This window comes from Lytechinus pictus, chromosome 4 (assembly GCF_037042905.1).
Source record: "Lytechinus pictus isolate F3 Inbred chromosome 4, Lp3.0, whole genome shotgun sequence".
In the NCBI taxonomy this organism is placed as follows: Eukaryota; Metazoa; Echinodermata; class Echinoidea; order Temnopleuroida; family Toxopneustidae; genus Lytechinus; species Lytechinus pictus.
In genome coordinates, this window is record NC_087248.1 from 26182180 (window position 1) to 26198028 (window position 15849).

Consider the following 15849-nt stretch of genomic DNA (forward strand, 5'->3'; position numbering starts at 1 on the left):
TCTAATACGCTGAATAAATGTCATATATTTTTTCATTATTGGTTCATACTTTGTGTGGCTTTTCTTTAATACGAAGGCAAAGCATGATGGATAAAGTGAATCATAGATAACCTTAAAGGGGATACTCTAAGCTGAAAGTAATTTTTGGAATAGATTAAGGAAAATCAGACAGCCCAAAAAACAGTAAAATTTCATCAAAAAATTGACAAGAAATGTTAGAATTTATGCCCTTTGAAAGATTTGCACTATTTCGTTGAAACAGTTCTATGCATGTTTTCATGAACATTCAACATGAGCAAGTTCATGTCACTTCCCCACCTGTTTTTTTGTATTGTAAAATATAAAATTACTTTTTTTAAATGTTGCCAACCAAAAAATGAAAAGAATTGACAGCTGTTTTGATACATAAAATATTCATTGCTGCAACCTATTTTATATATATGAGGGAAATATCATAGCCACATGTATGAAAATATGATGTAATAGGATACAAAAAAGCAAAATGGGGATATGACATCATCAGCCCAACTAATGAATATTCATCATGAGTGGCATGCTACTATTTTCACTAAATATTATGTTTTCAGATCGAGAGGAATTTAGTTTTGTGAATTTTAACTTAATTTTTTTTATGTATTATTTTCAGCATGGGGTTCCCCTTTAACTGATTATAAGAGAGAAAGAGTTTGTACTTTTGTTATGAGATTGAAAGAAAAATGAAAATAGAAGGGAAAAGGGAAAATGAGTTAAGAAGGAGTTGGGCAAAATGGAAGGGAGGGGTGGGGATAATGAGAGAGGGAAAGGGGGAAGATAGAACTGGACTGAGAAAGGCAAGAGTGATTAAAAAGACACCTCAGTGTGCCCTAGATCCATGCCAACATGAGTGATAAAGAGACTTGTTCTCTCAATTTGATCTTCCAATACAGATCATGCGTGGGTGTGTGGTCTCTGTGACCAATCAGAGCACAGTATTCTTGTTTTTGAGTTGCTAAATGTACTTAGCCTATGAAAAGCTGGCTGCTGACCCATCTAAAATACATCTTCTTATAAAAATTCTATCATATTAAAGCTTAGATCTTTAGCTTTATTATGATCTAAAAATAATTTGTGCTCAAACAGAAATTAAGTGTGAAAACAACAACTTTTGTTGCATGAAAAAAATTATTTTGTTTCATGTTTTAGATCATAAGTTCTCCCTATATTACAAAATCCTTTTAAAAATCCAAACACATGAGCTAAAAGAATGATTCTTCTTCTTTACAAAGATACCAAAAACATGAAATTTGGTAAATATTTAGAGGAGCAATGGCCCAATAAAAAGAGGTGTTTTGGTCTGCACCAAGCTCATTGACAATACAAAAACCCTCTAGTCATGAATATCACTTGGATAAAAGAAGCTACCTTTTCAAGGCTTCCCAACTGACTGTTATATCAAAACTTATGACTTAACAAATTTATCATTCATTCCACTTTTCATTTATACAAGAGTGAAGTGCTTGTTCAAAATACCTAAATGAATTACAATCTTTAGAATATTTTCTTTCCACAAAATATCCAAAATATTATTTTCTTGATCACTGCTCTTTCTGGCTAGTAGTGGCTACAGTCAGCTTGTCTACTTCTTAGTTGGGTAGATTCCAAAGGTTTTATTGTCTTGTGGTGCAAAACTCAATTGAAGATGTCAACAATCAGCATATCATGTGCATCTGTTAAATAAAAGATAGAAATTATTTTCAACCAACTGCATGAAAGCCAACCAAACTTGAATTAGATTTTAAAAATCACATAAAATAACAGGGGGCAGGCCCACAAGGCTGATGGTTCATGAGTCCGAGGGTCTGTGAGACCGATTATTTTTCCACGAGAACAATTATTCTCAAAGTAATTTATTCTTTAAAAAAAGTTTCCACTTAGCATATTCTTCAATGAAAATTAAAATATAATGTTATTGGTTTCAGATTAATGGACATAAATTTAGTGAAGCTTTTGTAAATTGGGAATTTGATTTATACTCAAGTATCATCTTAATAATACCCATGATTCAAAATTGTTGAATCTTTTTTCAGCATTTTATTCTTTGTAAAAAACTAGAAACTTTAGTTTGAAACATTTTATTGTTATTCTTTATTGCTTATGTTTTTTTCTAAGAATATAGATTTTAGTCCATTTAGCCATTAGACCTCCATGTCGCGTTCATTCTAGGTATATCGATCCACCATTTTGTTTTCAATTTTGAAAATGAAAGGAGAATGAAGGAGACAGAACTTTTCCCTTTATTTTTAAACTGCAATATTTTCTTTTGAAAACGTATAGGCCTACCACTTTTTTTTTTTAATTTTCAGGCAAGAGGAGTATATTTTTGGGCAAGTATATTCCAACTAGTGATTCTAGAATGTTATGTAGCACCCTGTATTGCGAGACGGAATTCCGGACATCGAGGCACAAACTGAACCCTCAAAAAAAGGAAAAGTTAAACGTCTATGTCGCACTTGTTTTGGTATCGATTGGCCATTTTGTTTTCAATCTTGGCAGAAGGAGAACGAACGAGACAACTTTTCCTTGTTTTGAGAGTCCAGTTTGTGCCTGGCTTGATGTCAGGAATTCTCTGTCATGATAGACCTTCAATTCATCCATTCGAGGTAGGTGCATAATTTATTTTTTCACCTTTTTGGAGTGCTATTGCGACCACATTCTACCCCATTTTGGAGAGTAGGCCTATATCATATGTTTGACTAACTTAGTAGTAGGCCTAGGCTAGTACACAGACGAGTCCTGGGTAGGACGGTCCTACTAGTACTAGACCTAGTAGGTCCTAGCTATATCAGGCATATGATATAGGTCTAGTTAGTCATTGTTCAAAACTAGACTAGAGGACTCTGGTCTAACTTTAAGACTCTAACTAACCTTGGCCATGTTGTTGGCTTGATGACTTTTCCTTGCTTGTCCAACATCATCTTACTTAACAAAGTTAGTCTTAACGTTAGAAGTTAGACTCTGAATGAAGTGCAGCTGTAGTGCAGGGCATGCTGATCTAGTACTGTAGCACTGCCTATCTATCACCATTTCCAGCAGCAGTTGGTTGAGCCTGGCTTCATCTCTTCTTCTGTACTGAAAACTTTGCTTTAATAGTTGGAGCCGGGCCGAGTGCCAGTCCACACAAAAAATCTAACTGTTAAACATGCTAAAAAAAGATAAACTTATCTAACTTTTTTGTTAGGCTACAATTCACAAAGCCAAAACAAAGCTTTTTTTTAAGGCCAAGGCCCAAGTTAAATCAGTAAGACAGTACCGTAGGGTCCAAGTGCCAGTGGCAACGCAGCCCGATCAAAAATTAAACTTAAATCTTAATAATGTAGCTCAGCTTCTCACTCTTGAAATTTCATCTCAGAGTCAGACCTAACGTTATAATAGTTGATACTGATGTCGTGATGATAGTCTGTCAGGAACGGCAACGCGTTAACCAATGTCTATAGCCTATACTAGGCCCCTATAGTCGACTGACTCGAGTCGATCGACACCGTACCGGTGATATCTACCGGTGATATCTTGGCCGGCTGCGCTATTATACAGCGAAATAAAGCAGAAACGGTTTCAACCTCATTAAATCTGTGTTATCATATTTATGTTTAAAATCCTAAAAATTATCCTCAATACTTCGATTTAAAAAAAAAAAAATACAAATTAAATATTTTAATATTTTAATGCATGGCATTTGATGTGTAAATTTGTCAATAAAAAATTTTCAAAATGAGAAAATTAAAAAAAATCAACTCTACAATCTACTAAAAAAGTGCGCTGAGTGAGGGGCGGAGCTTAAGAGCGGTCACAAAATGAGCTTGGCGAAATCCGGGTGAAATTAGCAGATAGGTTTATTTGATGAAAAAATTCAATCCTGCTTACTGAAGATTAAAAAAATAGAAGACAGTAATTTAGTAATATTTGTATTATTTAAATGTGGTACATTGTTATTCAGTTGTGAGTGTATTTTTGTACATTATTATTTTAATATGGTCTTGTCATAATCTGTTATTTTACCTGTATTTTGTTATTAATCTCTGAATGTATCGTGTCGGTTCATGGTTTCGTTGGCATGCCTACCCAATTGTGCGCGCACTTCAATTGTATGCGCGTATCGAGTGGACCTTCCTAAAAGCAACACTGCCGTGTGTTGCTGCCCTCTACGTTCGTTGGCCTAGCCTTAGAGCAACACGCTTGTATGTTGCTGCCCTCTACGTTCGTTGGTTGAGCCATGATACTGATAAACGATATGATGCCGATATGGAGTGAATTTAAAATTTGAAAAAAACGTGAAAACCGTATTTCAATACGTAACGATAAGCCTGCACGGTAGAAGTAAGTATTGCCTTTTAATATTTTTGGCCATAGTATCAATATCAGTTATTTCAGGGTATAAATAATCCTCGGAGTCGTGAATATCGCCGAGGCGATGGTCGTATTGGGCATTCGCTGCCAGCTCCAGACTAGACATGCTACCCAGAGTCAGAGAGCTCCGGCCCGTGAAGCAGGCCGGAGTTCCCTGGGTTTCACCCCGGGGGGGCCACTTCCATTCACGAGTGGATACCATGCGCGACCATGGGGTCTCGAAAAGCACCCTAAACACGTAATTTCCATATTCTGAAAATGCACCCCTTAACAAGTATTGGCGCGTGAAACCCTACCATTAACAAGTATTGGAAACAAAACGATACTCTTGGCAAATATTACCTGAAATGAACCCCTAAACAAGTACAGAAATGTTTTATTGTTACGGGTCCTTCGGTCGTCGGCTTTACCTTATTTGGTTTAGTACGACCCCACTTTCTACACCTCGCGCAAATCGGACTCTAAACACGAAGTGTACTGTTTAGTGTTGGGGCAAAATGGACATCCTTTATATTTATAAAACATTTTAATTTTGTTTTATCATTCCCGCAAATTCGACCCTAAACACGTAATTTTCCTAGCGAAATAGACACCCCTTTTTCATCATTTTTGTGTTTTTGACACCCTTATCACGTTACGTACGTAACGTGCCCTATCGTGAAAAGGACATCCTTTTTACGTGTTTTTTTGGTCGCGCATGGTATCCACTCGTCAATGTAAGTGGCCCCCCCCGGGGGTTTCACTCAACTTCTGGTATGCCAATGGCTGTACACAGCACACTCTGTAAAAAATCATAAAAATATCACTTTTGTGACCAAGAAATACTAATTTTCGTACAGTTGCAATTTATTTTTCATTAGTAACTTGGGAGTGATTTTGGTATTCACCAGAGCCCTCGAAGTTGAATTTTATGCATAATTTTGTGTACGCCCTCTATTGGTAGAAAGTAATGTGGCAAAACAATTGTCATTTTTCAATCTCTATTTTTAATTAAGAAAAAAATAATTGAAAGAATCAAATTTACTTAAGTTATGAGCCAAGTTATATGATGAATAGCTGTAATGCAAACTGACAGTGTAAAAAAAAATCAAGCGTTTGTCCCAAAGAAAAGGAGAAAATAAGCCAAACATTGCCAACCTTATTTCACCACACTGTCACAGCCACAGGCACTCATTCACTGAACAAGGTTATGATTCATATGATTATGATATAACCTGTCCTTGTTCTCGGTTACATCTCCATGATGTGTGGCAAAATGAGGGTGGCAATTATGGCTTATTTTCTCTTATTCTATGGGACAAATGCTTGATTTTTTTACGCTGTCAGTTTCAAATATGGTGAGACTACCACATATTATCGACCACCTCTTTTGAAACTGACCACCTTGCGCGCGTTAAAATTATTGCGTATCACAAACGATACGCGCGGGAGAGTAGGCGCAGTGTCACATTTACAATATTTTTTTGAAGTATAAGTTGAAAGATTGTAAAAGTCTCATCAAATGGAAACAGACGTTTGACTTTGACAACACGATATGGAGGTTCTACTATCAAATACCTTTTTATTCAACTGCAGATGTCAACATGAGATGGTTTCAGTTCAAAATAGTGAATAAATTATTTATATGAAAGATGCTTTGTTACGATTTAAATTGGTTACAGATAACTTATGTACCTTTTGTTATAATTATGAAGAAACTATTATGCATATTTTTTGTTCTTGTGCCCACACAAACGAAATATGGTCTCAACTCGAAATTTGGTTTTCTCGTAACAATTTGAATATCAAAATTTCAAACCAGAATAAACTATTCGGTTTTTCCGGAAACAACAATGGTGCTCTTAATTACATTTTTATAATCGTTAGAAAAGAAATTTTTGCAGCAAAATGCAAACACTGTCTTCCAGTTTTCGACCATATTTTGTCTGAAATAAAATCTTATTATGGTATGGAAAAGTATATATAAAAAGGTGGTCATCTTTTACTTTATTACATTAAGTCTATCAGATATCATTCTAAAATACATATATATATATATATATCTTGTATGGATTTTTTCTTTCCTTTGATTTTGCTTTTTTTATACAAATGTTACGACAATTTCATGGAATATTGTATTGTACATATTCAACTTGTGTGTCATATACTGTGTTAATTATTTAATCATGTATTGTAAAAAAATATGTATTTATAGCACTTGATTTCAATAAAGGACCCCTGTAGAAGGGTTTAAAAAAAAAAAAAAAAACGATACGGGCGGGAGAGTAGGCGCAGTGTCCATAGAAACGGTAAGAATCAATTTTACGAGAAAAAAAGAAGCAACAAAAAGTAAAAATATAGTAGAATTAATCCAAATTGCATTGACCATACCCAAACTCCGCTGAAAAACCAAAAAATCCAATAGGAAACGGCTTTAGAACAAATATCCGTCAATCGTTGAATCATGTGCCGGAGCTCGCAGTGGAAGTAGTGAGACGATCATTTAGCATGTTGACATCATAGAACTGATTTGGAAGAGTAAAAATATTTCGCCACCGCGACAAGAATCGGCCGTAAACTTAGTGTATCGCGGGTGGTAGGTTTCAAAAGACGGGTGCAAATGAGCAAATGTAAAATCGTCGTATTCGTTGTTCGTCGATATATACGCGGATTGAATCAGAGTCGCCTAGCAAAACATGGGAATCTGATCTGCTCAATTTTCTGCACAAATGAGACTAAAACTGGGTAAAATTGATGAATATTTTCGCAGATACGATGCTGAGAAGATTAGGTGGTCGATAAGGGGTAATTCCAACCATACAGCTATTCATCCTATAACTTGGCTCTTATGTAAATTTGATTTACTCCAAAGTTACTAAATGATTGCAACTGTATGAAAATTAGTATTTTTGGTCACAAAAGTGATATTTTAATGATTTTTTTAAATTGTGTGCTGTGTACAGCATTGGCATACCATAGTCCTACCTGTAGAACCCCACAGGCAGGATGGTAATGAACCCTTGAGTGATCGTAACCTTGTTCATAGAATGAGTGCCTGTGTCACAGTCATGCCAGAGTTCAGGCCAGGCAGGGACCAAGCTTTCTTCGCCTTGCGAAAACTGGGATTGGAACGCCGCAGAAGTTTCGGGAGATGGAGCTTGAAAGAATCAGCTCTCGCGTCTCGACTCTTTTGTAGAAAATAAATTAAATATGGAAACTTTTCAACCATGTGTCATTATTTGGAGACTGGATTTTCTTTTGAAAGGGGAATATATAATAAATGTTGACTTTTTAATAGTTAAGATCTATGCAAAGATTATATTATTTAATTTTTTCACTCTTGTAAGAAAATACATGAAAACTCAAGAGGAAAGAATATTTCAATTCCAAATGGGCCAAGTCCTGTATTTATTAATCTTTTATTTTATTTTATTAATTTTATTATCATTTTTTTATTTCCTTCTTTTTTTCGTGAGGGTTGCATGCAGGTGGGGTTTTGTTTGACAGGAAAATGGTGATGGGATGATGGGATTTGTACAAGTTTTTTTTGTTTCTCTCGTTTTGAGTGTTTGGAGCTTTCATCATGTCTGTTTTCGTTGTTGTTTAGAGCTTTGATATCTGTTTTTTTTTTCTGGTTGTTATGGGCTTTTTTATTTTTAAGGAATAGACCACTCTTTCCCTTTTTTTTTTATCTTCAACTAATATACTAATATTTATGTATATGTAGGTAGAAATAATCTGATAAGAAACAGTTTAACAACAGAATTACATGATTTCTCAGTTGTCAACATGAAGAAGAAACGCTCGGCTCCACGTCCGGCAAAGCCAGGAATCAAGTACCAGCTTCTCACTGAATCTTATGGTTCCATTCCAGAGGATCAAAACCTTAAGATTGGCCATGTTCTACACCTTCACATGGACAGTAGTAGATCAGTTACAGCCACAATTCGTTCTCTTCGTGAAATTCTTCCTGCTACGGCTGTTATTACACCTTCTATTTTGAATCATATCATTAACAAAAGTGACCGACTCAGGAACTTGACGAGAGAAAATGATAGGAAGAATTTTCTGGATATGTGTGCAGAGCCATTTTCATTCAAGTTTATCCATGAAGAGATTGGTAAGTATAGATTGTGAACTTTGTTTTCTTTCCTTTTTTCCTCTTTTAATCTTTTTATATTTACAATAATAGTTAAATATACATATTTACAAAATATAACATTTAAATCAATTTTTTTACAATGATACCATGATATTGAAAGGGAAGGAGACCAACTAAAAAGCAGAGCTTGTAAGGTGAAGGCCCCCTTTTGTAAGTACATTTTATGAATTAAAAGTAAGAAAAAATAAAGAAATATACAAACCAAAAAATCGAATGAATAAAACATAATGAATAAAAATGAATGATTCAGTATACACTGTATAGAGAAATCATAAAACGATTAAATATATAAGCTTGTATAGTCAAAGAAAAAAAATAATAAACATATTTACATATCGAGTTCTGAATTATACAAAATCTTGCAAATTTTGTTGTTTTGTTTCATAATAGTATGGAAGTATGCTATTTACGATTGCAAAAGGGTCCTTGATAAATTTCATCAGAAAAAAACAAAAAACAAAGGTTTGAAAAACAAAGAATTACATAGGAATTCAAACAACAATAAAATACATAAGAAATTAATTATATTTTTGCAATTTTTTTTAGATATTTGTTTGAAATGTAATTATTGATAGTTAAAGGCACACACATACAGTGTACAAAAAAAAAATTTGGGCAAATTTCATACGCTTATTTGCATAATTAATAAAAAACATTTAAAAATTTTCGCAAATTTTCTGCACAGTCTTGAAATGTACATCTGGCTTTAACCCTCAAGCTCCCGGGGTATTTTTATTCTTGTCATTCCCGGGGGGGGCCATTATGGCCCCCCCTTAAGATCTCGGCCGCCGATCGCGCGAGCGACGCAAAAATTTGCACGCTGGTAGTGTGTGATGTAATCTACAAGGCTGTATGGTAACATTTTCCAAAATATTGAGATTTTATTTTATATGAATTAATTATGCTAATTTATGCATAAATCATACTTTTTGCTCTAATTCACTAAATAAAGCTCCTAGAATGCTAATTTTTGGTAAAAATATTCTTTGTAGCATTCTTAACAATCGCAATTAAAAAAAACTTCGGTTTGGAAATCAATTTCTTATGTATTTTATTGTTTTATGAATTTCTTATGTATTTCTTTGTTTTTTTACTTTTGGTTTTTTATTGTTTTTTCAATGGAAATCGTTCCATACTTAATTCTGATCATAAACAAGGCAAAATTAATTAAGTTTAATCAGTAAAAGTAGAAATAATGATACATTTATGAATTTTGGCTAAATACACTATTTGCATTGGATTTGTACATGAAATCACGTTTATGAGCAATTTTGGGTCTGACATGCACTTATATAATGTTGCGTAATGTCGTAACCGCGTACCCGGGCGTCACAAATTTGGTCTCAAAATTTGTGTGAGACTTGAAAGTAAAAAGTCAGTGAGCGGCGAGGTAAAAAAAATTCGCGAAGCAGATATATCGCGAAAATTGTCGAGGGGGGGGCCATTATGGCCCCCCCGGGAGAATTAGGGTTAAGCGCATGCAAATTTTCGCGGCGAATGCACAAACAGCGGCCGAGATCAGGGGGGGAATCAAATTGACCTCCCTTCCTTATATTCTGGTGCGAAATAGCCCAGTTTAGATACGGTTAATCAATAGATTTACCAATTAAGAACATTTTGATATCCTTCCTTATTACATGTCTTTTTTCCTTAAAGTTTTAGTGGGTAAAACGAATAGTTACTACATTTTAATGGAAAACACATATTTTTGGTCACACATTTTGAAATGTCTCAATGGTATTGAAGACAATTAAGTCAGATTTTTAATATTAACAAATAATAATTCACTTAATATTTGGTCTAGAGTTATGATTTATAATTATGACTTTAAATGGTTTTTGAGCTCTTTCTTTTTGTGTTACTATGTAATGAGGTAATTTTTATAATGTGACGTCTCTCACAAATAGACAGGAATAACCGTTTCGAGGGATATAAATGTATTCAACAATTTCTGTTGTACAACGCCTACTTAGCTTGTTGTACGCGAGCAATTGGGAGGCTGAATGTCAAACATTCGTACCGTTGCACAAAAGACGTACCATCCAAAATGTACCGTCCAAAATGTACCGTTGCACAGCTTTAGGGGATGACGTCACAATGACGACAATACGCGTATAAGCCTGCTGGCTAAATGCGCAATGCTGCCCAAGGTCATGTGCGCTTGTGGGATTTTGCTTTTTGCTTTCAATATTTTTGCTCCCTTTTCATAGATTACTGCTGGGAAAAACTCTTGTTTTTTAATATTTTCGCTAAATTCTGAGGCGTTGTACAACACAAATAGCGAATATTCTTATTCGTGCAATGGTGCGAGATTTCGCATTCGGTGAAAGAAAGAAATTCAACTCGGCTAACGCCTCGTTGAATAGAGCATCTTTCTTTCACCTCATGCGAAACCTCGCACCATCGCACTCATGCCTATTCGCTATTTGTATAATTACTGTCATCCTTATTTAACCATCATGTATTGCTGAATGGAGCTAATAAGGTCCAGCGGAACAACTTAGTTCCAGAGACTGAAACTTTTGGTCATATTGAGAATGTGATTTTAACTTTAATTCCTAAATTTTGATTTTTTTTTTAATGTTCAGGATGACTAAATCTTCTGTCATTGCTTAAAAAAAGAAATTCACAATGCATGGGGTGTTGCTCCCATGTGAAGTCAAAAATAAAAAATGTAGAATTCTAGTAATCTTTGATGGATTCATATATTCCACAAACTGTCACAAATGTTTATTCTACTATTTTATGATTTGTTTACAGTAAACCTTCTTGCCAAGTCTGTGAACTTCCCCAGGATAGTTTTATGGAGAGGCAGGGACTCTAATGCACCATATTTTTTTATTACTTTGCTTTTTTACTTTTTTCTAGGACATGAGCAAATGCATAAGATTGGGAATATAGTTTTATATCCTACATAAATCAAATCCTGTATGCTGATTGGTTTCAATAGCGTCATGTGACCAAACATATTCACACTATTTTGCAATGATGTTGAAAATGAAACGACCACTGAAGAAAATGTGCTATTCCGTGACGTCAATGATAGAATAGTGGACTATTCCATCATTGACGTCCCAGATCATGATGGCGCAATACGCGTTCCGCGCGCTGAGCGCGTTGCTTCAGGAATAGTAGGTCAGTCAGTGCAGCAGGGTTATCTTGATTCAGATTAAAAAAAGATGAACTACGAGTATGAGTACAACATCTATGATTGCTCTAACTCATTAAAGTAGGATATAAAATAAATATAATTAAAGAACCAGGCCTTTCTTTTGAAAGTATAGAGGGAATTATTCGTCCCCGGTTGTACTTGCAAAATGACTAGTAACGCCAGTCCAACCTCGGATGAATAATTCCTGCTATACTTCCTCCAAGCCTGGTATATTTGTATACTATACCATAGACAATGGATGAGCAGCAAAATTGGATAGTCAATTCCCTCTTTGACAAATATATATTAGGCTCTCAATTAAGATAAAAATTGTTGAGTCATTTGGAAAATTGCAGGTCTCTTGTGACATTGTCATGTCAAGGACCCGTCTGAAGGCCACGGCACACCTTGCGACTGTTCACGATCCGATTTTAGAACAAATGGCATTTTGCTCATTTTCTGAAAATGTGAATGGAACATATCATTTTATTTGAGGTTAAAATTAAATGAAAGAATGCTAATATAACCATTTTTAAAGACCGCAAGCCTTTATTTTGGAGTAAAGGCCAAATTAGTTTCAAATTGTAGCCAATTGTACGACTGCTATGACTTCATTACGACTAGATATCAAATTCACTTTTATTCTAATAAGGATGATAGCATAGTCACAGATTTGAACATAGGTATTCGTATGATGATTTTATAGAACAGTACACAGTAAGATATTCCAAGTCTCAATATTAGCATCAAATCCTACTACTTTTTGTTCTGAAATCGGGTCGCAGACCAATCGTAAGGTGTGCGGTCGCCTTTACAAAGAGTTACGACTGATCCGATTAATTGGAACTATGGAAATCCATCAGTGTCAATTTTTTTTTCCTACAAAAAATTTGCACAATGTCCTTTTTATGCAAAGAGAAGCACAGTGAATTTCCAAGAAAACAATGAATGCATGAATATATATGTACGTCATAGCTAGGAAATATTTTGAACAACCATGCATAATAGATGTTGACGTTGCTGGCCGTCCATAGTTGCGATTGATTGGATCAATCGTAACTCTTTGTAAGACGGTCCCCAGGATAGCCCTGTATCTCTTGCAGAGAACTAGCTTGCACAAAGTATCCGGAACAAGTCAGTGACGAGCACTGTTGAAAGTTTATAGCTTGTAGAAGATAATTTTGTCTTTTCTTCCAATTTCTCTTCACTCTGCAGCAGTTCTGGGGAGTTCCAACATGGAAGTCAATCCTGCACAAGATGTTGTGGGTAGGTTAAAATTTGCCAAATATTAAAGGGGAAGTTCACCCTGAAGAAAAGTCTGTTGTAAAAATATCAGAAAAAAATTGTAAAAACTCTTGGTGAAATTTTGAGAAAAATCCATTCAAAATGAAGAAATTATGTACACTGTAATATAAAATGCATGAATTTCATTTTGTAATGGATTTTTATGACTTATTTTTGTTTTCTTTTCATGATCCGGTGTCAAATGATTTCTCTATTGCTATAAAAAAGGTACATATAAGGACGTTCCACAGTTAAAGTGAAATCCATGTCATTTTCACCAAACTTTGCACATAGATACTTTAGAACCTGAACATTCGAAATATGCAAAAAATAACATAGGTCCATGTGCTTGATTTTTTGCAATTGAGCTTCAAAGTTCAACCAACTGGATGTTCTTATGAATTGCGCATTCAAAATAGTTTTGCATTTTTAGACCTCGCAAGATCACTAAAATGAGTTTAAACCTCTATTACTCAGTCAAAATACATGAAAAGGTCATCAAATTTTGCAAGAGAGTTAATAATTGTATCGTTACAATGGAGAATCTATTTGTAATGCTCTTTGTTCACAATTTTAAGTCTAACAGCACTGTCAGTTCTTAGAAATGGTGTAAAAGATAACAAAAACCCAATCTCAAAAATGTGAAATTTCAAAAACAAACTACAAAAGTACAATGAATGCTGCACTATATTCAAAATCAATGTCATTTTCACTAAAATGTGCATAGTTGTATAGAGGAAGGTATACCGAAGAGGTGCAAATATGCTTGTTTTCAAACTATCAGCATTTTCATTAGAGCAAATGTGCTTTTTAAAACACAAAAAAATGCACCAAATGCTTTGTATCTATGTGAAGAAAAAATCAAAACCACTCTACCATTTATTCAAACTCGGTGTCATATTCGTGATTCTTGGCAGCACTGCAGAGTAAAGTATTTTGAAATTGTAGAGATATTTTTTAAATGGTCCATGGAATAATTCCAGTTTTTTAGCCTAATAAAATAATGCATCAGATCTGCAGTTAGAGTGCAGATGATGAGAAAAATCAGCTCATACCCACAGCTAATTAATCACCTGTTCATCCATTGTGACGTCAGCGCGCAGAGTGTAAAATATGCGCAGATCACAATGCGCACAAACATAACTGTGGAACGTCCTTAAACCATAAATTTTCTGAGAAAATGACATCTTGATTTTTTTACTATTCGCTATGTAGGAATGCTGTTTGCATATGACGTCATAAATCACATAATCAAAATTCTAATAAATTTTTTATTCTGCGATTGATTTTTCTCAAACCTTCAGCAATATTTTTGTATTCTTTTTTTCTGTTATTTTTACAATAAACCCAGAGTGAATTTCCCCTTTAATGTACAGTAGAATGCATAGCTAGACCGACAAATCAAGTCTATTTTGGTCAGGATATGATCCGTTGTGTACAGAGAAGAATTAGGATAAATCGGAAAATATTAAAATGAAACTCCTCCTGTATGTTATATTCACCGAACATTTAGAGTACAGTGTCATAGAAAAATAAAAAATAACCCAGTGAATTAAAATGGAAAGCTCATGATGGTTATTTGTTACCTATCCACCTCTATAGTGGATACATGTACTGTATCTCCAACACCTGCCAATAATACCGGTAAATGCAAGCCTTTTTCTAAAATGATGAATTCGTATGGAGCGAAGAGGAAAAGATGCCCTTTTTTTACTTTGTCCAGGAACAAAGCGAGATTTTGGATCTTTCCATTCTTCCAACGTGCAAGAACTTGTTGAAGCGCCAGAGGTGAGTTGCTCAAGCTCAGGTATTAGTTTTAATGGGGGTAGATTGCAAAGCCAAGCGATGGTGAAGATTTCCTTGGGCGCCCACCTCAACTCGACTGTGGGCTTGCCACCCTTGAATTTCCTGTATTCCCGACAGTGACTTGCCCTACAGGGCTGCTGTGATAGGCATGGGTGGAGATTTATGGCAACACTCCTGGTGTATGGTTTTATATTTTCGTTATATTCCCCCATTATTGTTTTTATAATCAGTTACGCCCTCTTGTTTATTACTGTATGCTATTGTTGTTTTTTCTTTCGCCTCTACAATGTAATTCTACTTGCTCTTTTGTTTCTTTCTGTTTTTGTCTTTTTTCTCATTGCTCTTGTTAGTCCAGTACTTTTTCCTATCACCCTTTATCTCTGGTGTAATTTAATGTTCAATTTAATTCTTATTGTACATGATCTGGTATTTGTTGTTTATTTTGCATAATTTTTTTTTTTTTTCAATTCATATTGATTCTATGCCTTTGTATTTTTTGTTTTGTTTTAGTACTGTGATTCTTGTCATTGACATTAATGTAGTTTCATTTTAGTCTTATTTCTTTGAGGGGTGCAATGACTAAAAAAAAGGTGATGAAAATTGCTGTTTTTAATGATTCCACCTCAATCCTTTTGTTCCTAGACCAAGAGCTTAATTGCAATATGCATTGCTAATTAACCTTCGTGCATACATGTACTTCTTCCTCATTCTCTTCCAGGAGTCTTACGTACCACCCAGTTTCCCGTTTAGTGTCCCAGATTTTGCCAACTGCAAAGGCTTGAAGTTCGGAGAAGAGACAAGGAGAAAGCACTTTCTGCTTAAGGTAAATGCATCTTCAATAATTTCCCCTATTAAAGTTGAATGTAATGGGACTGGGTACTGTTTCACAAGAAACTTTTAGTGTGACTTTGAGTTGTTCTTTAATATTTATTTCCCCTATTAAAGTTGAATGTAATGGGACTGGGTACTGTTTCACAAGAAACTTTTAGTGTGACTTTGAGTTGTTCTTTAATATTTATTTCCCCTATTAAAGTTGAATGTAATGGGACTGGGTACTGTTTCACAAGAAAGTTTTAGTGTGACT

The 15849-nt window shown here is 34.7% G+C and overlaps 1 protein-coding gene across 7 annotated transcripts in view; it reads left to right on the top strand.

The window, feature by feature from the left end:
- Positions 1-4205: 4205 nt before the first annotated feature.
- LOC129258770 (uncharacterized) overlaps positions 4206-15849 on the top strand; it is a 29182-nt gene continuing 17538 nt past the window's right edge. The window contains exons 1-5 of one of the 7 annotated variants that reach the window (XM_064098731.1): positions 4206-4353; positions 8144-8482; positions 12891-12941; positions 14683-14747; positions 15484-15588. In XM_064098731.1, coding sequence (XP_063954801.1) covers positions 8152-8482; positions 12891-12941; positions 14683-14747; positions 15484-15588 — 552 coding nt within the window. In that variant the 5' untranslated portion in view covers positions 4206-4353; positions 8144-8151. Of the gene's footprint in view, positions 4354-8089; positions 8483-12890; positions 12942-14682; positions 14748-15483; positions 15589-15849 lie in introns of all 7 variants that reach the window. The other 6 variants (XM_064098735.1, XM_064098732.1, XM_064098734.1 and 3 more) reach the window with 6 other exon arrangements.